At 41.2% G+C, this 26,257-nt stretch overlaps 1 protein-coding gene across 8 annotated transcripts in view; it reads right to left on the bottom strand.

Moving 5' to 3' along the window:
- The window catches only part of hook3 (hook microtubule-tethering protein 3), a 149,358-nt gene that overhangs the window by 76,138 nt on the left and 46,963 nt on the right, over window positions 1–26,257 (bottom strand). For all 8 annotated transcript variants that reach the window (XM_069925886.1, XM_069925887.1, XM_069925885.1 and 5 more), the window contains exons 6-8: window positions 20,451–20,518; window positions 17,696–17,758; window positions 3,799–3,882 (exon numbers count right to left, since the gene is read on the bottom strand). In XM_069925886.1, coding sequence (XP_069781987.1) covers window positions 3,799–3,882; window positions 17,696–17,758; window positions 20,451–20,518 — 215 coding nt within the window. The remainder of the gene's footprint in view (window positions 1–3,798; window positions 3,883–17,695; window positions 17,759–20,450; window positions 20,519–26,257) is intronic.

Genomic DNA, 26,257 nt, shown 5'->3' with positions numbered 1-26,257 from the left:
CCTATTTTGGGTATGCTTCCCAAAATGAAGAACCTCACACTTATCTACATTAAACTCCATCTGCCACCTTTCAGCCCACTTTACCAAACAGTCCAAATCCTTCTGCAGTCCACAAAAACCCTCCTCACTATCCAAAACTCCCCCTAATTTTGTATTATCCACATATTTGCTCACCCAATATGCCACCCCGTCATCCAAATCATTAATATAAATGACGAACAACAAAGGACCCACACCGATCCCTGAAGCACACCGCTCATCACCGGCCTCCATCCCAACAGACTGTTGTCCACCAAGACTCTCTGGTACCTATTTTCCAGTCACCGTTGAACCCATTTGACTATCTCTATATTAATCCCGAGAGACTGAACCTTCCTCACTAACCTTTTACACAGAACCTAATAGAAAGCCTTACTAAAATCCAAATAAACCTCATCAACTGCTCTACCTTCATCAACCTTTCTAGTCATCTCTTCAAAATATTCAACAAGATTCATCAAACACAACTTTCCCTTCACAAACCCATGTTGGGTATCCCTGATCAATCCTTACCTTTCCAGATATTTATACCTATTAGCCCTAAGAATACCTTACATTAGTTTCCCCACCACAGAAATCAAACTTACTGGTCGATAATTGTTTGGCCTACACCTTGCGCCCTTTTTAAACAGCAGAACCACGTTTGCAACCCGCCAATCCCGCAGCACCACACCATCCTCCAGTGACCATTGAAAAATCACTGTCAGAGCTTCCACTATTTCCTCCTTGACCTCCCTTATGGTCCTAAGAAATATCCCATCAGGACCAGGAGACTTATGGACCTTTATACACCCTAGAAGTTCTAAAAACCCCTTTTTACTGATCCCTATCTTTCCCACAACTAACCCTTTTGCGTCACTTATCCCACACAATTCAATATCTCTTTCCCTCGTGAATACTGACGAGAAGAATTCATTCAATATCTCCCCCATTTCATATGGTTCCTCACACATTCCTCCACTCCACTTTTGCAGTGGATCTATCCTATCCTTAGCTCTCCTTTTGCTATTGATATATTTGTAAAAACCCTTCAGATTTACTTTCACCCTATTTGCTGTAGCTCCCTCGTACCTTCTTTTTGCCTTTCTAATTTCCCTCTTAAGATTCTTTCTACAATCTATGTATCCTTCAAGCATCTCATCAATCCTTTGCTTCTTGTATTTAATGTAGGCCTAGGCCTCCCATATAATACGATCTTGGGAAGGCGATGGTCCTCCATTCTGGAGACGTGACCCATCCAGCGCAGCTGGATCTTCAGCAGCGTGGACTCGATGCTGTCGACCACCGTGACAGAGGTGCACCAAAGAAAAGGTACAAGGACTGCCTAAAGAAATCTCTTGGTGCCTGCCACATTGACCACCGCCAGTGGGCTGATAACGCCTCAAACCGTGCATCTTGGCGCCTCACAGTTTGGCGGGCAGCAGCCTCCTTTGAAGAAGACCGCAGAGCCCACCTCACTGACAAAAGGCAAAGGAGGAAAAACCCAACACCCAACCCCAACCAACCAATTTTCCCTTGCAACCGCTGCAATCGTGTCTGCCTGTCCCGCATCGGACTGGTCAGCCACAAACGAGCCTGCAGCTGACGTGGACTTTTTACCCCCTCCATAAATCTTCGTCCGCGAAGCCAAGCCAAAGAGGCCTCCCTTTTTATCCCGAACCAACTTCCTAATCTCTCTAGAAAATCACAGCTCCCTTGAACATTTGGCTTTGCTTTTTGTCCTGACAGGAACATAAAGATTCTGCACTCTCAAAACCTAACCTTTACTTAATGTTTGAAGGCGCAGAGCAGGGGTATTCCAGAGGAATAGTCAAAAGTAGTTCCATCTATTAGCTGACGTCCTTTTAAGACAAAGAATCCACAGGCTGCTTGCTTGTCTTGGGGTGTTGCCTGCTTGTAGGGAGTGATATGCTAAGAGAAGTAACTTAAAATATTTCCGGACTGTCAATGTTAAGCTAACTGGCCTATAGTTAACTGAATTTTGTTCAGCAAGCATTTCTGACAATTTCTTGTTATGATCTTTCATTTTACTTTTACTTTTACTTTTAGTTATATCAAGATTTATCTCTCCACAATCCCCTTCATCTAAAAATTAACATAGAAAGAAATTATGTCCATTAAATCTAAAAGGTGACAAAATATTAATTTCATCACAGCATATTGGAGCTACAGTACTACTGTGAAATAATACATGACTCCTATAAGCTCTAATTCTTTTCAGACATTTCAGGGAGAGAAAAAAAAGCAAAACTAAAAGAATTAGAAAAGTTTACAGGGACAGAAAAAACAAAACAGATTCCAGATCCTCCATTTATCTCAGATTTCTTCACAGATATTTACAATATATCAATCACAACAACACTGCCAAGTTGTCAGTTCATTTTTGATCCACTATGTGTGAAATGCAAAAGTTTTGAAGCTTCACTGATCCACATGTTTCGGGAATGCCCACATTTAGAGTCTTCAGAAAAACATTTTCCAAACTTTATTCATGATTTTTAAAATCAGAATTGAGCCTTGTCCTATAATTGCTCTGTTTTTTTTGCATGAGCCAGATATAGTTCTACCTGCAATTTAGAGAAAAGTTTTAGCTTTTACCACGCTGATGACCAAATGAGTAATTTTACTGAAATGGAAGGATGATTCTTCACCTATCCATGCACAGTGGCTACATGATGTAATGTCTTGCTAAAGCTTGAGAGAATTAGATACAATATTAAAGACAGAAACTTTCAATTTGTAAGATGTGAAACCCATTCTTGGAATACTATAATGATTGGAAGAATTAAGAATGCTGAAGAGTCCAGGAGTTCAACATCTGTGACCTGGAGGTCACTATCTAATTCCAAACTTCCTTTTGTATAACTAACAGTAACCTTGATTAGAGGGAGGGGGAGATTAGTTTTAGTTTTATAGGTTTTTTTTAACCTAAATAATTTGATAAATGGGTTTAATTATGTACATTAAGAATATGTTAATTGTTTTGTTTTTCATATCAATAATGCTGTTATATTATTCTTTCTGAATTTCTTTACATGTATATGAGATGACTGGTTACGTATCTCATTGAGTTTTGTATACAAGTTTACATATTAAACTCAATAAAATAATTTAAAAAGAACATTAGCAAAAATCTTCAGTACACTTTTGCACAAATGTGGATGCAGCACTCCAAACACATTCTAAACGTAATATCTATTTTTCTTTCATAGACAGATTTCTCATAGGCATGACAACCTTACTTGGATCCTAATCCTGCAGCTCTACATATTTAACTGTGGGCTCAATCAGGAGAAAAACAGGGTTTTATCTGATTGCACTCACTCACTGTCTTACTGTTTTTCTTTATTGAACTCCTGCTGAAGCCAGTGCAACTTTAGTACCTTATTTCAACAAAAAAAAACCATTGGTACCTCATTCAGTAATCTGCTACGATGACAAGTAATCTGTTTAATGCAAAATTTGGCCCATTCTTTCAATCAAAAGTTTGTAAATCTACTTGTTATTTAAGTGCCAAATCTGGATAGTAGCAGTATGTAAATTTATTGTTATTCTGGATCACTCGATAGAAGGTGTGTTTTTTTATTTATTCACAGATACTAGTGACATGATCTGGGTAATTTTTATTATCTCTACTTAAATTTCTGCAGAATTTGAGAATAAAGGGCTTTCTGAAATATGATTCAAAACACTCTAATATGGTCAGGCTCATTTAAGATACTATCAATTCTAAAGCAGAGTTAAATGTTTCAGACATACTTGCATATCCAGTTCGTGGCATCTTTGTGAAATCTCCTCCTTTGCTGCCAAAGCTTCATTTAGTTCTTCATGAGTTTTCTTCAACTAGAGAAAAAAAAGGCAACTGTCATATTTAACTATCATGATAACAGGTGCAAAGGCAATCTAATTCTGAAATATTATAAAAATGCCTCAGAGAACTTTCTAGTTTAGCATCTTAGACATAAACTGTTAGAGATGAGGGTAGAATAATGGACAGATAACTTGTTTTGTCATGCAGCCTGGGCTGTGACCATCAGCCCCCACCCCCCTCCCCTTCCCCTACCCTGACTACAGGAACTTGGAGTGTCCTGGGGTGGCTTCGGGAGCACTGGTAACTCCTCCAGCCAATATATTTCCGCGAACAGCACAATAAATGTCAAAGAGCCATATGTGGCTCGTGAGTTGCGGTTTGGCCACCCCTGGTTTATGTTATAAAATAACTCGATATTTTGGAGGAGATGTAAAATCGTAATCATAAGGAAAAGAGGATAAGTTAAAGAATTTTGCAAACAAAATTAAAGTCATTCTTGTGCTGGCATTCCTGTTAATAATCACAAGGATCTCTTGGTTTTGTAGATATCCAAAAAGATGTTGCAGAATGAAGGAAAAATGTAAATATACTTTGTTAAAATTGCTTTTTTACATAGAATCAAAAAAGTTGTACTATTGGGTGATTAACATACATAATTTACTTTTATTATTACATTTGGATAAGTCAGTGAATAGCCCCTCTTGGGTAGAAATGGAATTGCAGTGCTCCAAAATGTTGACAATTTTAGGATTTTTTTACCATTTTCTTTTTCAAAATTAACACATAATCTGTTAATGAGAAATAGGTTGAGAATTTGGGCTCAATTTAGGAAATTCTTCAGAATTAATGTTTTTCACTGGCTAGTCCTATTACAGATAACCATCTTTTTCAACTATCTCTGTTGGATGCAGGTTTCAAGGAATGGCATAGTGTAGGTATTCTAAATTTTAATTATCTGTTTATTCGAGATATTTTTGCTTCTCGAACAATTATCAGCTAAATTTAATCTTTCTAATAGACACTTTTAAAAAAAGATATATTACAAATTAGATATTTTGTTCAGTCTTTTGGATTTTCCGCAAATTTCTAACACTAATATTCTTGATCTATTTTTTAATTTACCGCTTTATTTTCATGGTAGATTAACGTCATGTATTTATAATAATTTATTGGATTTAAATTTGGTTCCCATGACTGGGATCAAGAGCGATTGAAAACAAGATTTGAACTTAACATTTTCAGATGAAGATTGGTATTCTATGGTATTCTACTCTCAACTTGATTAATGATTCTTCAATTTGTTCAAGAAAAAAAAATGGTGTTTCTATGTAGAATCAAAAATGTTGAAAAATTATGCAAAATTTCTATGCAGTAACTAATTATATATTTATGTATAAAGAAGGAGTGGTCATTGTTGGAGTGGAATGAATCAGAGTGTAAGGCTTTGGCTCAACAGGCTTCAGTGAGAACAGGTAAGAGGCAAGGGATAGTGCAGTCGAAGTAAGAAAGGGCCACCCTATTCAAGGAATAAAAATAATTCAGAAGGGAGGCACAAGTAAAGGCAGGTTTTAATGGGAATGGAAGCTAAGGCAGGGGAATACTTCTCTTGCAGAATATGGGTTATTGGGGAAGCCAGTAGTATTCCTGATTACTTCATTTGCAAGAAGTGCATCCAGCTACAGCTGCTGACAAGCTGAGTTAAGGGATTGGAGCTGGAATTGGATGAACTTTGGATTATTCAGGAGGCAGAGGGGTGATCGACAGCAGTTACAGGGACACTATCACACCTAGGAGGCAGGAGGAGGGTAGATGGGTGACAGTCAGGAGAGTGAAAGGAAACTGGCAGGCAACACAGAGCACCTCTGTGGCTGTTCCCATCAAAAACAAGTATACCATTTTGGATACTGTTGGCGGGGTGGGGGGTACCAACCTACCAGGCACAAGCCAGAGAAATCATGACTCTGTCATGGAGTCTGGTCCTGTGTTTAAGAAGTGAAGAGAGGAGAAGATTCTATAGTTAGAGGGACAGATAAGAGGTTCTATGGAAGAGATCAAGTGTCCCAGATGGTATGTTGCAACCCTGGTGCCAGGGTCCAAGATATTACAGCATGAGTTCATGGTATTCTCAAGAGAGAGGATGAGCAACCAGATGTCGTGGTCCATGTAGGAACCAATGATGTGGGTAGGAAGGGTGAGGAGGCCCTGCAAGAAGAGATCAGGGAGTTAGGCACTAGGTTGAAGTACAGGTCCTCCAGGGTTATGATTTCAGCATTGCTACCTGTGCCATGAGCTAGTGAGGTTAGAAATAGGAGGATAATGCAGCTTAACCCATGGCTAAAGAGATGGTGCAGGAGGTAAGGCTTCAGGTTTCTGGATCATTGGGTCCTCTTCTAGGGAAGGTGGGACCTGTTCCAACAGGACAGTTTAAATCTGAACTGGAGGGGGACTAATATCCTTGCGGGAGGTTTACTAGAGCTGCTTCGGTGAGTTTAAACTAGATTAACAGGGGGATGGGGAAACCAGAGTGCAAAAGCATATAAAGGAGTGGAGGAGGGAAGGGATAATTTGAAAATTACATGTGCCATTCGAAGTCAACAGGTTGTTCGTGGTGGAAACATTTATTTCAAGGCAAGAAGTTTGTAGAAAAGGCAGATGAGCTTGGATCATGGATTGATGCATGGAATTATGACATTGTGGCCATGAGTGAAACTTGATTGCAGGAGGGACAGGACTGGCAGCTCAATGTTCCAGGTTTCTATTGCTGTAGACGTGATAGAATGGGTGGGATGAAAGGGGAGGAGTGCCATTGCTCGTCAGGGAAATATCACAGCTGTGGTCAGACAGGATAGACCAGAGAGCTCGTCTACCGAGACTATGTGGGTGGAGCTGAGATACAGGAAAGGTATGACTACACTCATGGGATTGTATTATAGATTGCCCAATAGTCAACAAGAATTGGAGGAGCAGACAGCTGCCCGAAACACAAGGTTGTGATAGTAAGCAATTTTAACTTTTCACAAATTGACTGGGAGTCCCATACTATAAAAAAGTTGGATAGCTTGGAGTTTGTCAAATGTGATCAGGAAAGTTTTCCAAATCAAAATATAGAGGTACCAAGAAATATATATATATATATATATACACACACACACACACACACACACATATTTATAAAGTGTAACACTGAGTCTCCTTTTGGGGAACGAAACAAGACAGGTGACAGAAGTATGTGTAGGGGAACATTTTGGGTCCAGTGATCATAATGCCTTTAGTTTCAAGTTAATTATGGAGAAGGATAGGTCTGTGTCTCGGGTCAAGATTCTAAATTGGAGGAAGGCTAATTTTGAGAAAATGAGAAAGGATCCAGAATGTGTGGATTGGAAGAAGTTATTTTCAAGAAAGGATGTGTGAGGTAAGCGGAGGATCATCAAAGGTGAAATTTTGAGAGTACAGAGTTTGCATGTTCCTGTCAGGATTAAAGGCAAGGTGAGCAGATATAAGGAAGCTTGGTTTTCAAGGGATATTGGGGATCTGGTTGGAAGAAGAGAGAGGTGTATAGCAGGTATAGGTAACATGGAGTAAATGAGGCACTTGAGAAATATAAAAAATGCTAGAAAATCCTCAAGAAAGAAATCAGGAAGACAAAAAAAAACTTGAGGTTGCTTTGGCAGACAATGTGAAGGAAAATCCTCAGGGTTTCTTCAGCTATATTAAGTGCAAAAGGGTAGTAAAGGGCAAAATCGGTTGCCTTGAAGATCAGTGGTCAGCTATGTAAGGAGCCAAAAGAGATAGGGGAAGATCTTAAATGTCTTTTTTTCCCATCAGTATTCACTCAGGAAACAGGCACTGAGTTGTGGGAAGTAAGGAAAACAACCAGTGAGGTCATGGAACCTATACAGATTAAAGAGGAGGAAGTGCTTGCTGTCTCAAAGCACAGAAGCGTGGATTAAGTCCCCAAGGCCTAACAAGATATTCCCTTGGACCTTGAGGGAGGCTAGTGTAGAAATTACAGGGGCACTGGCAGAAATATTTAAAATGTCCTTTGCCACGGGTGAGGTGCTGGAGGATTGGAGGGAAGCTCACATTGTTCCGTTGTTTAAAAAAGGCTCCAAAAGTAGCCATGGAAGTTATAGGCCTGTGAGCCTGACATCAGTAGTAGGTAAATTATTGAAAGGAGTTCTAAGAGATCAAAGATACAATTATTTGGATAGCCAGAAACTGATTTGGAATAGTCAACATAGCTGTGTACATGGTAGGTCAGGTTTAACCAATCTTGTATAGTTTTTCGAGGAGATTACCAGGAAAGTTGATGAAGGAAAGGCTGTGATGTTGTCTACATGGACTTTAGTAAGGTCTTTGGCAAAGTGCTGCAGGGGAGGTTAGACAGGAAGGTATCCATAGTGAAATAGAGAACTGGATTCAACAATGGGTCAATGACCCAGTGTGGATGATTGCTTCTCAGACTGGAGGTCTGTAATTAGTGATATGCCTCAGGGATCAGAGTTTTGGATCCACTGTTCTTTCTCATTTTTCTCAGTGATCCGCATGACAATGTGGTAAATTGGATCAGCAAGTTTGCAGATGACACTACAATTGGAGGCTTTGTGGGCAACAAAGATTTTCAAAGCTTGAAGAGGGATCTGGACCAACTGGAAAAATGGGCAGAAAAATGACAGATGGAATTAAATGCAGACAAGTGTGAGGTGTGGCAATTTGGAAGGATAAACCATGAAAGGATATGCATGATGAATGGTAGGGCACTGAGGTGTGTGGAAGAACAAAGGAATTTGGGAATACAGTTATTGGTGTCATAGGTGGAGGGGGCTGTAAAGAGATCTTTTGGTATATTGGCCTTCATAAATGAAAGTATTAAGTATAAGAACTGGGATGTTGTGGTAAAGTTGTACAAGACGTTGGTGAGGCCAAATTTGGAGTATTATGTGTAGTTTTGATCATTTAACTACAGGAACAATATCAATAAGATAGAAAGAGTGCAGAGAAGATTTACTAGGATTTACTTGCCCAGACTTCAGGAACTGAGTTACAGGGAAAAGTTAAACAGGTTAGGACTTTATTCCCTGGAGCATAGGAGAATGAGGGGAGATTTGATAGAGGAATTTAAAAATTATGAGGGCGATAGAGAGAGTAAATGTAGATAGGCCTTTTCCACTTAGGTTAGGTGAGATGAAAAGCAGAGGACATGGGTGTTGTGTGTGGAGGAAATGTGGCCTCCTTGTCTGGGATGTGTGTATTGTGGGTGGTCACATGTTCACCCCATCTGGAATGAATTTGGAAGTCACATTACCTGTAAGTCAAGGTTTGACTCCGGCCACTAATTAGTGCGCACCTTGCCATTGGCCAATTCAAATCACTCAGCATCTCCATTAGCTTGACACAGATTAGTACTATTTAGCACCACCACAGAGCACATTTTGCTTTCTCTCCCTCGTGATGAAAACCCCGGACACTGCTCCATGCCATGTCGCTACTGAGAGTGAGTACTCCACCAAAGAATTGGCTATGCTCGCGGACAGATACTGCCAGAGGTTGGGCAAGCACCTGGATGCTGGGTTACTCTGGTTGTCAGATGAAGGGACCCTCCTCCCCAATATCTGCTGTCCCATCTAGATGCCTGCATTTTGGGTACACTGTCCACACAACGCTCAGTTAATAACTCCCTGCGGGTGCATCCTGCAGGGATGGTGGTAGGAAGCACACTGTGGGACCAGGTCATAGTTGTGGTGCGGGCCAGGTTTCCCACGCACTTAGAGAGGGGCCTGACGTTTCGACTACAGTGGCACACCATTAGTGATGGCATGAGGGTCATCAGGGAATGGGCCCATATCACCAACTTCTATGGTGGGGCTTCTGGGTGCAACCCCCCTGAGGAAGTCAGGTCTTGGTGTGGCATCTAGTCACCACCGTCCACCCCAACCTCAAAGGGTAAGGGTTTGCCTTTGATGGGAATGACAAGTGTCAAAATGGTCTGTGAAGCCATTGTCTTACTCGAAGGGTTGGAGCATCTAGAATGGGGAGCATCCAAAAAGGGGGTCCCCACACAGATTCTCCGGGTGGAGTCAAACATGGGGAATAGTGATGTCCGTAGACACTTGTACTGTGCCTTAGCACGTGCAGAGGTAGATGGTGTCCGTCTCACTGGTATCTCCACCACCATTATGTTCGCCATGTGGCAGGAATACTGTGAAAAAGACCCACAAAAACCTACACCGCCCCAACGTCACCCCCTCCCCACCCAGCCTTCTGCTTCTCCTGCACCTGAGGTGCTCCCCCCTGTTCTCAGGCCAGAATAATCTCCTTTATGCGATAGGAAATGGACAACAAAGGCACCTCCTGCTGTTTGGAACAAAGTAGTCCCTGCCCCATAGGATGGAGGCCAGGGAACCTGGCGGACCCACTCAGTGGTCCAGTCCCACCTGGGGTGCCCAAGGACATTTATCCCAGTGGCCGTTCACTGGGAAAAGGCAAATAACCAGTGCTGGATGGCGCCAGTTGAGACCAGGACAGAGCACACAATTATCTCCGGGAATCCCATGGGGTGGAAGAGTCCTGAAGTCAATATAGAGGGGCTAGGGGGTTCCATTCTCTCTGCCAATCTCCACCTCGCTGACCCATCCCAGTCCTGATAGCAGCCTCCCCCGAGTGCATTCTCAGAATGAATGTACTCAATAAGTAGTCACTGCAAACCAGCAAGGGGAAATTCTTCTTTTGGGGTTGGCTGGGCAACACTGATATGAGGAAGGCCAAATGGACTCCCCTTTCATCCCAGTTAGTCCACACCCCCCAGTATCAGATGTTGGGGAGCAATGACAAGATCCCAGAAGCAATCAATGCCCTCCTCCACGAGGGGGTAATAAGACCCACCACGGCTCCTTACAATAATCCAGTCTGGCCCATCGAAGGAAAAAACGGCACTTGGCCAATGACCATTGATTATTGGAAATTAAATAAATTCACTCCCCCCACCCCCACCTTGCCTTGGCTGTTCCCGATGTGGTCACACTGGTGGAGGATATCACAGGCAGGAACAATAAACCCTGGTATTCTGTAGTCAACCTCATCAATGCCTTCATTTCCATCCCTTTAAGTATGACTCCCAAGATCAGTTCGCCTTCAACTTGGTTGGCATGTAATACACCTTTTGCCACCTACCCCAGGGGTACATCCACAGTCCCACCCTCTGCCACAGGTTAATAGCCTGCTATTTAAAAAATATTGCCCTCCCCCCGACATCAACGTAAGTCACTACATTGATGACATCTTCATTCAGGGACCCATGGAGGAGACTGTGGCAAAGGACTCCCTCGTCTCTGGACTCCACAATCATGGCTGGGTTATCAACCTGGAGAAAATACAGGGTCCCAGCCAGATGGTCCTCCTTCCTGGAAATTCAATGGCCTCAGGACAGAGGGACACATCCTGGAGACAGTGAAAAATAAAATCCTCAGCACAGCAGTGAACTCGCAGTCTAAGGTCTACCATGAGAGCACCCCGCCGACTCTCCAAAATGGGAGGTAGCAGAAAACGGGAGGACCTCGGGTGGTCACTGTGAGATGTTGGAGCCCCAGGTCTACTCTGGTAAGGGGCTAACTGGGCGAGGGGACCAATACCACCAGCAGCCAGGCAAACACTAATTAGGAAGGGAGGGAACGGAGTACATGGAGCAGAGAGCTCCCAGTCAAGGTTTTAGGGCTGAAGGGAGGTTCTGTGATGTCACGCTGCCAGTGACCTACAGAGACATGTGTTCTCTGGAGAGCATTGCTGGGTGAAGCCCTATTGGGGTGGAGCTTCTCATGTGCTGCCCACTATGACCTGGACCAGCCTTTCCTCTGCTCTTTCCCCACCGGAGGTGATCTTTGACTAATTTATCTTTTGAGCTCCCCTACTCCCCACCCCCCCCCCACAGGAAAAGACTACCCTTCGTAGACCCTCACATCTTCTTGATGTGAGGGTCTATGAAACACTCATCTCAATAGACTGCTACTCAACAGACTACTGCAATCGAACCACATCTGTGGCTACTACACAAGCTTTGTCATTTATTATGGAGAACTTCCTAACCACCAAGAACCAGCTCTGTCACTTTCTATGCAAATAACTCTCCTGTAAGACGGGCAGCAGCTGTTTCCGTGGAAACTATCACTAGACATTTGATTGCACCTATTGTGTTTCACATTACGAGCATAGACCTTTTGTAAGGGCTACTACAGTAGAGCTACTAAGAAAAAAACAATCACACACTAGGCTAGTCAACCAAAGACTGGCTTACTGAAGCTTTACAAGCAGCTTTTATTCCCTGCCTGTCCCGGGCTCCATGGGACAAGGTGGGACCTTGTCCTTTAACAGCTGCTGGTCCACGGGACCAGTAGGTTTAAATTGAGACTTGTTAACATCCCGTGCCTTTAAGCAGTGGACCCAGCTGATCAACGTGCCATCCCTCGGCATTCAGTACGGCTAGCATGTCAGCTGTTGGAATCTAGGGGTTAAAACAGTATGAAATAAATGATTAATCAATAAGTTTATTTGGACTGCATGAGTCAGGGAAAGAGGAATGTGGCTAAGTGGCTGTCACAGCATGGAGCAAAGTTGGCTGAACAAAATTGGCTGCTCCCAAGATACAGGGAGAGGATATGCATAAAACGATTTAGGAGGAATGCTCAACTGAAGGAGGTGGGAAGTAGCACAGGAGACACAGGCCAGATCAGAACAAAGAATGGCCCGCAAGAATCAAAGGGAATGGAAAACCAGTCTAGGAGGAAGATTAAGGCATGAGGAGGTGTTAAAGAGAACAGCAGAAATTGGCCAGACAGGGACCGAATGGTGATTAGAAATATCTGGGGATGAATTAATTTCAGATCTAAACAACAGGACAGTCTGGCCTGGAGGATTAACATGGGAATGCTACACCCCAGAAATCTGCAAAACAGGAGATGACTTGTGATAACCCTTATGCAAAAAGATCTAGCAGGGAAAACAACTTTTGTTCTGTGTGATAAGATTGACCTATATAAACTGTGCCAACTGGACAATAGGGGTCAGTCTCGGGGAGTAGCTCACTGGCAGGTGACCTATGAACTAACAGACTGACCCAGAGCTCTGTTAAGTTTTATTCTTGTGCTGTGTAATAAATTGACTGTTGAACCGAATACCTTCTCCTATCACTTCATTCAAAGAACGCGCTGGACTCAGACTACACATAGACTAAATTAAGAGTAAGTTAAAGCCAGAGTCCAACACAGCCCTTAGGTAAATCCGTGCACTACACTGACGGTGGTGGTTCGCATTACCTGCCCGCTCAGCCCGCTACACAGCCACTACACTTTTGTGTTTTTTTTTCCAATCGCCTTGAGCTGTAATAATTATGCCTTGTAAGTAGTGTCAGGGGATTAAAGTTACAAGTTACAGATTCATAGTTACAATTTGTAGATTCAAAGTTTATAAGTTGAGTGTCATTGATCAAATCATAGTAAGATTCAAATATATATTTTGTGTCACTTGACAATGACAGAATCGCCGCAGAACTTTCATTAACAGAAAGCATCTCATGGAGTGGGGACTTTGGGAGTTTTTAATTTAAAAACACTAAATTGGCTAACTTTCAGTCCTGACTCTCTCTTCCTGACTATCATTACTCGTGGTACCTGTTTGAAGAGAACTAGAGGAGGAACGGCATCCTGGTGTCAAATGACAGTCCAGAAAAATGGGGTGCTCCATGTTCTTTTTCTTTCTTTTCTGCCAGCCCCACCAGAGGATAGCATGGCTTCGGGAGTGCCCAAGCGTGAGGCCAAGGCGCAGGGATGCGCAAACCAAGTGAGGGCTATGGCACCTGAGGGCTATACCTGCTCACGGACATTGGTGGTAAGGGTGCTCACATTTGCCAGCCAAACTGGAGAAACCAGGCAAAGGAATCGGTGACCAAACAAATTCCTTTATATACCCTCCCCTCTGACACTGGAGAGCAGCTCCCACAGCACCCTGCTCCATTGGTAACACAGAAACCCTCTTTGGTTGGGTGGTTGGGGATGGTGCGGGTGAGGATCTGAATGCCCAGCATTCAGAAGTCACTTGTGTATATATTAATCTGCTTGCTTAGTCTTTTTTTCCTTTTCTTTTTTAAAAAAATGTCTTTTTGTTTTTTTTAAGTTATTACATGTACACAAAGTCATTAATTATTATCATAGTAATTCCAGAGTAAGCTGGCTTCCAAGGGGTGGAACGTTGTGTGTGGAGAAAATGTGGTCTCCCTGTCTGATTGAGTGTATTGTGGGGGGGGGGGGGGTCACAGAATGTATTCAGAAGACATATTGCCTGTCAGTTAAGGTTGGACTCCGGTCATTAATTAGTGCACACCTTGCCGTTGGCTAATTCAAATCACTCAGCATCATTATTGGCTAGACACACACATTAACATTGTATTTAGCACCAGCATAGAGCACATTTCGCTCTCTCTGCCCCATGGTAATAGCACTGGACACTGCTCCATGCTAAGTCGCTACTGTGGACATTACTCAGAAGGGTTGTGGGTAAGCAGAGCCATAGTATTGCTATACATCAATACTTGCAGTAGAGCCGCACCTCCCGACGATCAGATGTCCAGGAGTGTGTACTGTGTGTGTACTAGAGCTGCCTCCCAATGATCAAGGGTCTGGGAGGGTGTGTATTACCTCTGGTTATAGTGTGCAAATGTCAGCACCACATGTGTGAATTAGTAATTGTGTACTGTTTAATGTTTACCATGCTCTTTTATAAATTGTTTGTATTTTATTCCCATTACAATTTTCCTACACTCAATAAATTGTTGTGTGTTTAAAAAAAAAGCTACATTTGATTGCAAGCCCTTGTGTCCAGACTCATTTCTCTGTGAACCCACCGAATCTGATACTTTTTCTCAATAAAATGATGGGTTATGAGTAAAAGGGGAAAGTTTAGGGAGAACGTGAAGGGGAACGTCTTCACATGGAGAATGGTGGGAGTGTGAAACAAGCTGCCAACTGAGTTGGTGAATGAGGGCTCAATTTTAACAATGAAGAAGAATTTAGACAGGTACATGGATGGCAGAGGTATGGAGGGCTATGGACTAGGTGCAAGTCAGTGGGGCTGCAAAAAAAAAAGGGTTCGGCACAGACTGTAAGGGCCAAAGGGGCCTGTACCATAGCGTACTATGGTTTTAGGTTATGTTCTATTACAAAGATGACCTTACTAAACTGTATGGTTATTAAGAAGGCAGAGTTAAGAGGGTATGATCAACTGTCACAAGATTGAAGACCAGCAGGAAGAATTTGATGGGAATGAAGTACAAAAGCAGCACTGGAAAAAATTGAAACAACTGAGCTTACACTGAGGATTACAAGACAATGTAATTGTAACTTGTTACCGAAATTTTTAAAAAATGCAGAACAGTATCAAAGGGGACTTAGAACAAAGTCCTGCACTATTGCAGTCACATTTTTCTTGCACTAGGATTTCTTTCTTGAAATTATCTCTTTATGTTTATTGTCTCTTTTTGATTAAAATTATATATAATATTGTTATCTTTTTATGGTACCAGTTTGGGTGCAGCAAGTAAAAATTTCAGTGCATAAATACATGACCATAAACATATTATCATTAAACAGAGTGGTATCAAGACAAATTTAGATACATCAGGTAAGACAGACAATAGTCAAGAGCACAAAGCCAACTTTGGCAGAATTAATTATTGTGTAGATTCAATTTATAGAATTTGTGATGAGCTTCGATTTGTTTATGTATTTAGTCTCCCCTACCCCTTCTGACTTTGTAAAAATGTACCTAAAAACATCCATACCAATCTATTTTTTTATTTTGCTACTTCATATAGCTTCATCTAGGATATACTTTAACTGCATTAAACATAAGAATATAAATAAATGTTGATGAGGCCCCCTTTGCAATTTGGATATTCGCATTTAAGTTCACCTGAAGTTTTTCTCCAAATATAGGTATGTGCTGCTTAACGTCCACGATATGTTCTGTGAAATTTGGCATTATGCGATGTGGACGTTGTGCATTATATACTTAGCAAAGCTATATGGAATACTGTAGTGTACCTGTAAACTTTTTATTTGTAAGCAGGGATCAGTGTGAGGACCAACATGGGGCTGTGGGAAGAGAGCATGGCAGTGGAATCAGTGTGGGGACCAATACGGGGTTATGGGGAGAGAGCTAGGCAATGGGATCAGTGTGGTGACCAACATAGGGCTGTGGTGAGTGTGAGGCAGTGGATCAGTTTGGGGACTGACACGTAGCTGTGGACGAAGGGCGGGGCAGTGGATCAGTGTGGGGACTGACCCGTAGCTGTGGGATGAGAGCGGGGCAGTGGGAACAGTGTGGTGACCGACACAGGCCTGTGGGGAGAGAGTGGGGCAGTCGGATCAGTGGGGGGACTGACACGGGGCTGTGGGGAGAGAGTAGGGCAGTCGGATCAGTTCAGGTATACAGTATACAATTTCCCATAGTTAGCTATTGCTTTTTCTAAATTGTGCGGACTTGCTTGTGGTAACTGAATAATTATGGGACTACAGATATACATGAGATTGGATGTAGCCCAAAAAGATGTTAAACTGCACATACATGTATATGCATTTCTGGTTACTGTCATTCATGATTTAAAGAACCAATAAATGGTTGGGCATTAAAACTTAATAATTTCAGATATTTCTGCTTTCTCATTCTGATTTTAAACCCAAGATTTTACTCAATGTTTCTTCTGCTAAACATTTTCAGATTCAGATTTATTGTCAGAGTACATATGGCATGACATACAATCAGATGTTCTTTTTTCCTGCAGGCATGGCAGAATTACCCTTACCTGTTAGTGGAAAAAAACTATACACAGCGAAAACATGTAAACACATAAAAGAAATGTAAACAGATAATGAATGTAAACAAACTAACTGTGCAATACAGAGAGAAAAAAAAGAAAATCAATAAAGTACATAAGTAAAGAGTCCTTAAATGACTCTCTGACTGAGTTTGTCATTGAGGTGTCTGATGGTTGAGGGTAGCAGCTGTTCCTAAACCTGGTGGTGTGAGTCTTTCCTGATAGCAGCAGCAAGAATAGAGCATGTGCTGGGTGGTGTAGGTCTTTGATGATCGCTGCTGCTCTCTGACAGCAGCGATCCCTGAAGATATACTCAATAGTGGGGAGGGGTTTGCCAATGATGTCCAGGGCTGTGTCCACTACCTTTTGCAGGGCTTTACGCTCAGAGGAATTGGTGTTCCCATACCAGACCGCGATGCACCAAGTCACCAGTAACTGCCACAAGTAGCTGATATTACACAATTTATCACATCTCAGAATATAGGATGTGTCCTCATCAAATTGTTATGGAACCTATCCAGTCCCTTTGGTATTTAACACCCATTTCAAGCTGCATACAATTGCGACCAGTTTGCTTTTGTATTGAAAGGCAAATTGGATATTTTCTTGATGTGGAGCAAGGAGGTTTAGATAGGGATGCACAAAAGTCATGTAAAAATAAAGACTACTATTGGTATCTCAGTCACAATCTCAAGAGTTGTAATTCATGGATAACTACTACAAGGTACTAAAGTTACTCTGTATCTATCCCATCAAATCTCAATCTGTGGTGAGGAGCATCTTCAATGTCATGACAATATGAAATTGGAAGAAGCTGGAAACATATTTCTTAAAGTATGATAAATGTTGCAGTTTTTTGGTACTGAAATAGGTGCAAAGCAACATGAAACAAAAGTTAATAAAATGTGCTGAGGTATAAATAAATAGTTGAAAGGTTAATCAGAGTCAAGAGGCTGACTGAACTACTCCTATTTCTATGCTCCTACCTGGCGATCAAGATCCAGATAAGCATCATTCCCAATTGATGCTGGTGTTTCTTTGCTCATGAGCTGTAAACAAAATGCAAATTGAATTTTTAGAAATTAAGTAAATGAATCAATCAAGTTTAAGTAAAAAGAAGGCTCAAACTGTTCCCTATGAAAATAAGATTAAATAAACCATTTAACGTCATGGTGTCCTGTGAAGACATCTGTTCACCTTCTCATGCTCTAGAGAGAAATTAAAAGAATCAAAATTCCAAATCCTTCCCTCTGCACAAATAGTGGATGCAATTTTGAAGATTTAAAAATTTTAAACATTAAATTTATCAATATTTCTGTTTGAAAATTGGTTAATGCCTATAAAATTGTGTTAGCAATCGATTCAGAGGGGCAATTCAATTTTAGCCTGAGGACATACAGCGCACACAATCAAGGCCACCACCAGAGGTGTCACATGAGGTAATCAGGCAAGTCTAGATCAAGGGAGGTGAAGGTAGTTGAAGGAATGGCATCTCACATTGGTAAAGTGGTGAAATGGGCCAGGAGGGCTGGTTCCCTGTGTGATGCTGAAGCAGACTTCACAGGCCCGATCATACATATGGCTGAAATGCAGCCTATGCCACTCATACCTGATACATATCCAGCATTCTCATCACAAGCAAAAGGTGATAGATAAAAATTCAGACTATCCAACTCATAGAAATTATTTGATTTTCAAATACTTGTTTTGTCATTAAATTTAGAATGTATAGCACACAGGAATAAGGTGCTGTTTGGTAAAACTTGCGTGTACTTGATTTTTTTTAAAAGCGAGGAAAGGCTTGTGTGCGGGGGAAAAAAAATGCTGGTGGAACTCCCAAATGTAAGTTCTGCTTTTGTTTTAAAACCTCCCACTTTATTGATAGTGAGTATCATTGCTTTTGCACCATGGTAGCTGATCTTTACATGGAAAACTATGAAATAAATAATAAATTAACCCATGTTTTAATAAAACTGAGAGTTAAGTGGTTTACAAAACATTTTACTGAACTCCCCTTCTCTTTCACCAATAATGGTTGAAGCTCTTTAACATTATCAAAGAGCATAGAAATGTGTGTACTTTAACATTTAATCCAAAAGCTAATGGCTGCACTCTCAGTACGCAATGAGTTATTAGCTTGAAATTCGTGTCACAGAAGGAAGGCTTCAACTTCCAATTCCAAAATTTATTTAACCACTACGGAAACTATTTAATCAAGTTTTAATTAAAACTCTTATTTTGAACAAGCAATATGTTAGTTATACAGAAGAAAGCCATGTTAAGATTTAAAATTGATATTTTTATTGATTGATCAATGAATTGATCACTATAAAGATTGACCTTTTCATAATGTACTTTTCTTTTTATAAAAGTTAGTTAATTTTTTAGTGAAACTGTAATTATTGTATAGAGCCTTTTATGGGCAAAACCTCACATTGTGTTTCAAGAAAACTGACTAAAAATCAAGACAAAAAAAAAGCAAGTTTTGACAGATCAAAGATGGATAGAGAGGCAGGAAGTTTGACAGAAATAAAAAAAAAACATGGGTTTATGTAACTAAAGGCACAACTGCCAAATAGTGGAACAAAGTGAAAAAATACACAATAAACAAAAATCAAGGGATAAACATTATTTGAGATGAGGCAGGGGGTATGGCATCAGTGAATATTTAGGAAAGGAGGTAATTTGAGAGCAGGAAAGGATTTAAATAGGTGTGAAAAGATGGAAGCTGAGACTAAGGAGCCAGAGTGGGATAATCAGAGTTTTGACTGGGGTGACACATACAAGGTAAAATAATATAAACAAAGTTGTTTAACAGATTTATTTATGAAAGATTATTGAAATGTTAATACTTGTTTCTCTCTCCACAAATGTTGCATCTTTTTATTTCAGGTTTCCAAACGAGCAGCATTTCATATTTGCATTCAACTACTCAAGTATAGTGGACAATGGCATCCAAGATAGATGCAGAGGAACATAAAAGTTACAGGAAATGCAATGGACAAAATTGGCAACCTTTAGGGAAATATACAACTGGAAGATAAACTCATTTGAAGATGATGGTTCAGTCTTGTAGTTTTGATGTTTGCATGGAAGATGGGCCACGTGAGAATCGATGGTATTGCCAAAGGACACATAAAATGTGCATGGAGGTGGATAGAAGCAAAGCAGAACAGTTAACAAGAGAAACTAGCAATAGCTTTCCATTTGGTCAATTGAAGTCCATAAGATATAGGAGTAGCAGTTGGTCATTCGGCTCATCAAGTCAATGGAAGGAAAGCTTTAGAGCAGGATTCAGTGGATGACTGCATTAAAGATGAAGGAGGAAGTGGAAAATGTTATCTAGACCAAATTATTTGGTCATGATCTTGGTTAGATTATTCCAATAACGAGAAGTGATTCAAATGGAAATTGAACAGCCAACACCTTCAAGGGGAGAGAGATGGAGATTAGAATGAAAATAAGGTTCATAAGAGTAGAAAAGACTGTGGAGTTTTTTTTATAATACTGGAAGTTTATGGGTTAAGAAGCAGTTCACAAAAGGAGAATGCACTTTAAAATTAGTATAGTGATCAAGAAAATTAAATCCTCTCAAACATACTTTTAGATATGTTAAAACAGTAGGAATAGCTGCCTCAAACAGCATTAAATTTGCCAGTCTTCAATAGAAGAAAAACATTTACAATGGCAAAAAGAAGCACTTGATAATTTGGAGACAGAAGACATGTTCAATCAACATACCTCCTGAATGGCTGCCATGACAACGTGCTGAACGGATTCTTCCATCATCATGATTGTTTGTATTTGTTCTGAAAAATAAATTGAATTTCACTACTTAACTGATAAATATCATGAACAATTAAGAAGGCAAATTTTTCCTCATGTAGTTGAGTCAAATTAATCAGTGACTATCTGCAAGTTTTGGTGTCATACAAAAGAACAAAGAAGCTGAAGAGAAATGCCTCTTTTGAAGATTATTCTTTAGAGATTGAAAATTAAATTACCAGTTTCTGAAATGGCATCTTTTAATCTTGTGTCAGGTCTTCCACAAGAAAACCCGGCATTAACACAAAATCAAGGAAGATATTCTCAAACTTTTGTGTTGAAAATGTTGACAAAAAATAATGCTTTTATGCAGCACGAAAATAAAAGAAACTGCTAGGAATTTAGAATAAAAATTAAAAAAAAACAAATACTCAGCAGGTTAGTCTGCATCGAGAAGAGAAAAAAAGTTAATGTTTAACGTCAGAATGGAGGATCTTTAACCATTCATTCAGCATTTTCTTTTACTGTACACAAACACTGAGGACATCAAGAAACTCGTAGTTTCAGAATCTGAGTTAAAAACCTACAAATTAAGCTAATACTCTTAAGGCATACAGAGCAAACTTCAAAGGTAATTTAAAATAGACATTAGGATACAGTTCCAGTAATCATGGCTAAATCCTGACCTTTTTTTGAACTAATAGGGTGAAGTTTGTGGATTCTCCTTGTGAACAAAACAATTATATCCAGGTTTCCTCCCACATCCCATGTTGATGGGTTAATTGGCTTCAGTAAATGTCTCTAGTATAGGCAGATACAGTGGAACCCTATTATAATGTGATAGTTTGGGTCAAAAAAAATTGCATCGCAAAAAATGCGAAGTCACACTAAATCAGCGTTTCAATAATAAATTATTGTAGTTACGGTTGAAATTAATGCACAAATTAATTTTTAGTAAACCAACCATTTCTGTTCCCGGCAGCAGCCCAAAGTCCCTGCTCCCTGCTGCAGCCCGAGGCTTGAGTCCAATGACTACACGCATTATATCCAGATTAGTGTTAAATTGGGGTTCCATTATACCAAAAAAACTAGTGGGGGGGGGGGGGGAAGGGAAGCTGATGAGCATTGAGTGAGAATAGGTTACACTTTAACAACATTTTTATGGCAGCATGTGTTGAGATTATCCTGAGTGGATGCATCATTGCGTGGTATACTAGCTGCAAAACATCGGACCAGGTCAATAGAGAGTATCATTAAAACAGCAGAGAAGATTAATGGAAAACTACTTTTCCTCTTTTGGCAATATTCACTGGGAGCTTTGCTTAAATAGAACATAGAACACTACAGTGCAGTTCAGGCTGTTCAGCCTTCGATGCTGTGCCGAACTACATATTCCTTAAAAAAAGTACTAAACTGTCCTGAACTCGTTTGCCTTTATTTTTCTTTCATTCATGTGCCTTCTTTCTTTGGCTTGGCTTCGCGGACGAAGATTTATGGAGGGGGTAAAAAGTCAACGTCAGCTGCAGGCTCGTTTGTGGCTGACAAGTCCGATGCGGGACAGGCAGACACGATTGCAGCGGTTGCAGGGGAAAATTGGTTGGTTGGGGTTGGGTGTTGGGTTTTTCCTCCTTTGCCTTTTGTCAGTGAGGTGGGCTCTGCGGTCTTCTTCAAAGGAGGTTGCTGCCCGCCAAACTGTGAGGCGCCAAGATGCATGGTTTGAGGCGTTATCAGCCCACTGGCGGTGGTCAATGTGGCAGGCACCAAGAGATTTCTTTAGGCAGTCCTTGTACCTTTTCTTTGGTGCACCTCTGTCACGGTGGCCAGTGGAGAGCTCGCCATATAACACGATCTTGGGAAGGCGATGGTCCTCCATTCTGGAGACGTGACCCATCCAGCGCAGCTGGATCTTCAGCAGCGTGGACTCGATGCTGTCGACCTCTGCCATCTCGAGTACTTCGACGTTAGGGATGTAAGCGCTCCAATGGATGTTGAGGATGGAGCGGAGACAACGCTGGTGGAAGCGTTCTAGGAGCCGTAGGTGGTGCCGGTAGAGGACCCATGATTCGGAGCCGAACAGGAGTGTGGGTATGACAACGGCTCTGTATACGCTTATCTTTGTGAGGTTTTTCAGTTGGTTGTTTTTCCAGACTCTTTTGTGTAGTCTTCCAAAGGCGCTATTTGCCTTGGCGAGTCTGTTGTCTATCTCATTGTCGATCCTTGCATCTGATGAAATGGTGCAGCCGAGATAGGTAAACTGGTTGACCGTTTTGAGTTTTGTGTGCCCGATGGAGATGTGGGGGGGCTGGTAATCATGGTGGGGAGCTGGCTGATGTGCCTAAGAGTTTCTTAAATGCCCCTAGTGTTTCAGCATTCACCAACATCCTAGCAAGACAATCCAAGCACCCACAACTCTGTCTCCCATAAACTTCCCTCCCTTCACTTTGTACACACGTCCTTTGGTGTTTGCTATTCCTGCCCTGACAAAAAGTGCTGGCTGACCACTCTATCTATGCCTCTCAGAATCTTAATGACCTCTATTAAAACTCCTTTCATCCTCCTTTTGCTCTAAAGAAAAAGTCCCAACCCTGCTAACCTTGCTTCATAAGATTTATTTTTCAATCCAGGCAACATCCTTTCTTTAACTTTTAAAAATATTTTTAATAATTTTAATAAAAAAGGTTATGTGACGGATGCTGGACAAAGTGGCGACTATCTGCCTTATGGTAGACAAAAGTTAAAGAATTTCATGTATGTTACATTCTAAATGTAGTATTATGTGATAATAATGGAATCTTTCCCTTTATAATACTAATAAAATATAATAAATAGATATGGATAGTTAAACATAATTAATAAAACAATCAGTATATCAAAAGCCAATGTAAATTGTAAGACATATCCATAATACATATTCCAAATAATTTATTTAAGAAAGAGAACTAATAATAAAAAGGAAATAAAAAAAGAGAATAAAGAAAAAAGGAAAATAACAAAAAATGAGAGACAAAACAAAAAACTCAATACCCCTCCCTAACAGCATTGCCAGATGCTATATATGATTAACAATAAAGGAAAAACAAAGGTAGAGAAAAAAGTGAAAAAGAACATGGAAAAGATTCTAGTCAGCCAATTCAATTACATTGAAGTGAAATGTTAAATAAAAAAATGTGTCATAAATGACCCTCACAGCACCTTAGATCTTTTATCTGTATTATTAATTGATTAATGAATCTTTTTCATATTCAAACAAGACATGATGTCATGCAACCATTGATCATGAGTGGGCAGGGCAACATCCTTCCATTTAAGTAAAATCACATGGCTCTTGAAGAGAGAGGTGAAAGAGATAGTATGTCTCTGAACCGGGGACAAAGATGAATCATTCCCTCCCCAGGCAACATCCTCTGTACCCTCTCCTCAGCTTCCACATCGTTCCTATAATGAGGTGACCAGAACTGAACACAATACTCCAAGTGTAGTCTCACTAGAGATTTGAAAAGTTTCAACATGACCTCTTGAACTCAATCCAACTATCATTGAAGCCCAACATCCCATAGGCCTTCTTAACTATCCTATCAGCCTACATGGCGACCTTCATGGATGTAGGGATTTGGACCCCCAAGTCCCTCGCCAAGGCAAATAGCGCCTTTGGAAGACTACACAAAAGAGTCTGGAAAAACAACCAACTGAAAAACCTCACAAAGATAAGCATATACAGAGCCGTTGTCATACCCACACTCCTGTTCGGCTCTGAATCATGGGTCCTCTACCGGCATCACCTATGGCTCCTAGAACGCTTCCACCAGCGTTGTCTCCGCTCCATCCTCAACATCCATTGGAGCGCTTTCATCCCTAACGTCGAAGTACTCAAGATGGCAGAGGTCGACAGCATCGAGTCCACGCTGCTGAAGATCCAGCTGCGCTGGGTGGGTCACGTCTCCAGAATGGAGGACCATCGCCTTCCCAAGATCGTGTTATATGGCGAGCTCTCCACTGGCCACCGTGACAGAGGTGCACCAAAGAAAAGGTACAAGGACTGCCTAAAGAAATCTCTTGGTGCCTGCCACATTGACCACCGCCAGTGGGCTGATATCGCCTCAAACCGTGCATCTTGGCGCCTCACAGTTTGGCGGGCAGCAACCTCCTTTGAAGAAGACCGCAGAGCCCACCTCACTGACAAAAAGCAAAGGAGGAAAAACCCAACACCCAACCCCAACCAACCAATTTTCCCCTGCAGCCGCTGCAACCGTGTCTGCCTATCCCACATCGGACTTGTCAGCCACAAACGAGCCTGCAGCTGACGTGGACTTTTACCCCCTCCATAAATCTTCGTCCGCGAAGCCAAGCCAAAGAAGCCTTCTGGTTTGTCCATAGAACATTTGAGCACAGAAACAGGCCCCTTTGGCCCTTCTAGTCTGTGCCAAACCATTTTTTTTTGCCTAGTTCCACTGACCTGCAAATAGTCCACAGGCCTCCAAACTTCTCCCATCCATAGACCTTCCCAAATTTCTCATATTTAAAAATTGCACCCTCATTCACCATTTCAGTTGGCAACTCATTCCACATTCCCACCACTCTGTGTCAAAAAGATCCCCCTCATGTTCCCCCTAAACCTTTCCCTTTCACTCTTAACCCATGTCCTCTAGTTTGTATCTCACCTACCCTCAGTGGGGAAAAAAAGTCTACATATATTTACTGTCTATCACCCTTATAATTTTAAATATTTCTATCAAGTCTCTGCTCATTCTTCAACACTCCAGGGAATAAAGTCCTCACCTGCTTAACCTTTCACTATAACTCAGTTATTGATATCTTTCCTGTTGTTAGGTGACCAGAATTGCACACAATGCTCCAAATTTGGCCTCACCAATGTCTTATACAACTTTTATATAACATCCCAACTCCTGTACTCAATACTTTGATTTATAAAGGCCAACAGGCCAAAAGCTCTCTTCACAACCCCATCTATCTGTGATGTAACTTACAGGGAATTATGTATCTGTATTCCCAGATCCCTCTGTTCTGCCACACCCCTCAGTGCCCTACCATTTCTTGTCTTGTCCTTCCAAAATGCAACACCTCACACTTGTCTGCATTAAATTCCATCTGTCATTTTTCAGCCCATTTTTCCAGCTGGTCCAGAGCCCTTTGCAAGCTTTGAAACTTCCTTCACTGTCCATAACGCCTCCAATCTTAAGCCTCTTTCACATTTGCAAATGATCCCAGGAATTAACTGCCAATCAGCCGTTAAAGTGCCTAGTGTGAAAGCAAAATCAGCTCAACGCCAGTGTCAGATAACGTCATCTCACATCACGGATTGACAGCCTCAACTGCTAGAACAATCCCTGGCATATGCAGATGCCGGCACGGCAATCAGGCAAATGTGAAATGGGCAATTGAATTGTGGAAGAGAGAGTGCACATGAAGGAAGAAAAGATTAAAATGAAGGTATAAAGTTTACCATGGGAAATTCGCAGCGGAAAGGGGGGAGAGAGAGAGAGAGAGAGAGAGAGAGAAAGAGATGAAATAAATAGCAATAAATCACAATAGCAGACAATTTTTAAACACCGTTGTAAAATTGGTAGCACTATAGTGCACAATTTATAAAGACCATGGGAAAAAAGCAATGGGGGACTTGACTTCCCAGAATGCCATGTGGCGGAGAAACCCCTCAATGAATGCCCTGCCACATAGAATTCTGGGAGGGCAGGTCTCCCATCGCCTTTCCCCATGGTATTAATAAATTGTACGCAATAGTGCTACCAATTTTCCCATGCTGTTTA

The sequence above is a fragment of the Narcine bancroftii genome, chromosome 3 (assembly GCF_036971445.1).
Source record: "Narcine bancroftii isolate sNarBan1 chromosome 3, sNarBan1.hap1, whole genome shotgun sequence".
In the NCBI taxonomy this organism is placed as follows: Eukaryota; Metazoa; Chordata; class Chondrichthyes; order Torpediniformes; family Narcinidae; genus Narcine; species Narcine bancroftii.
This window is presented reverse-complemented; position numbering and strand designations above follow the sequence as displayed.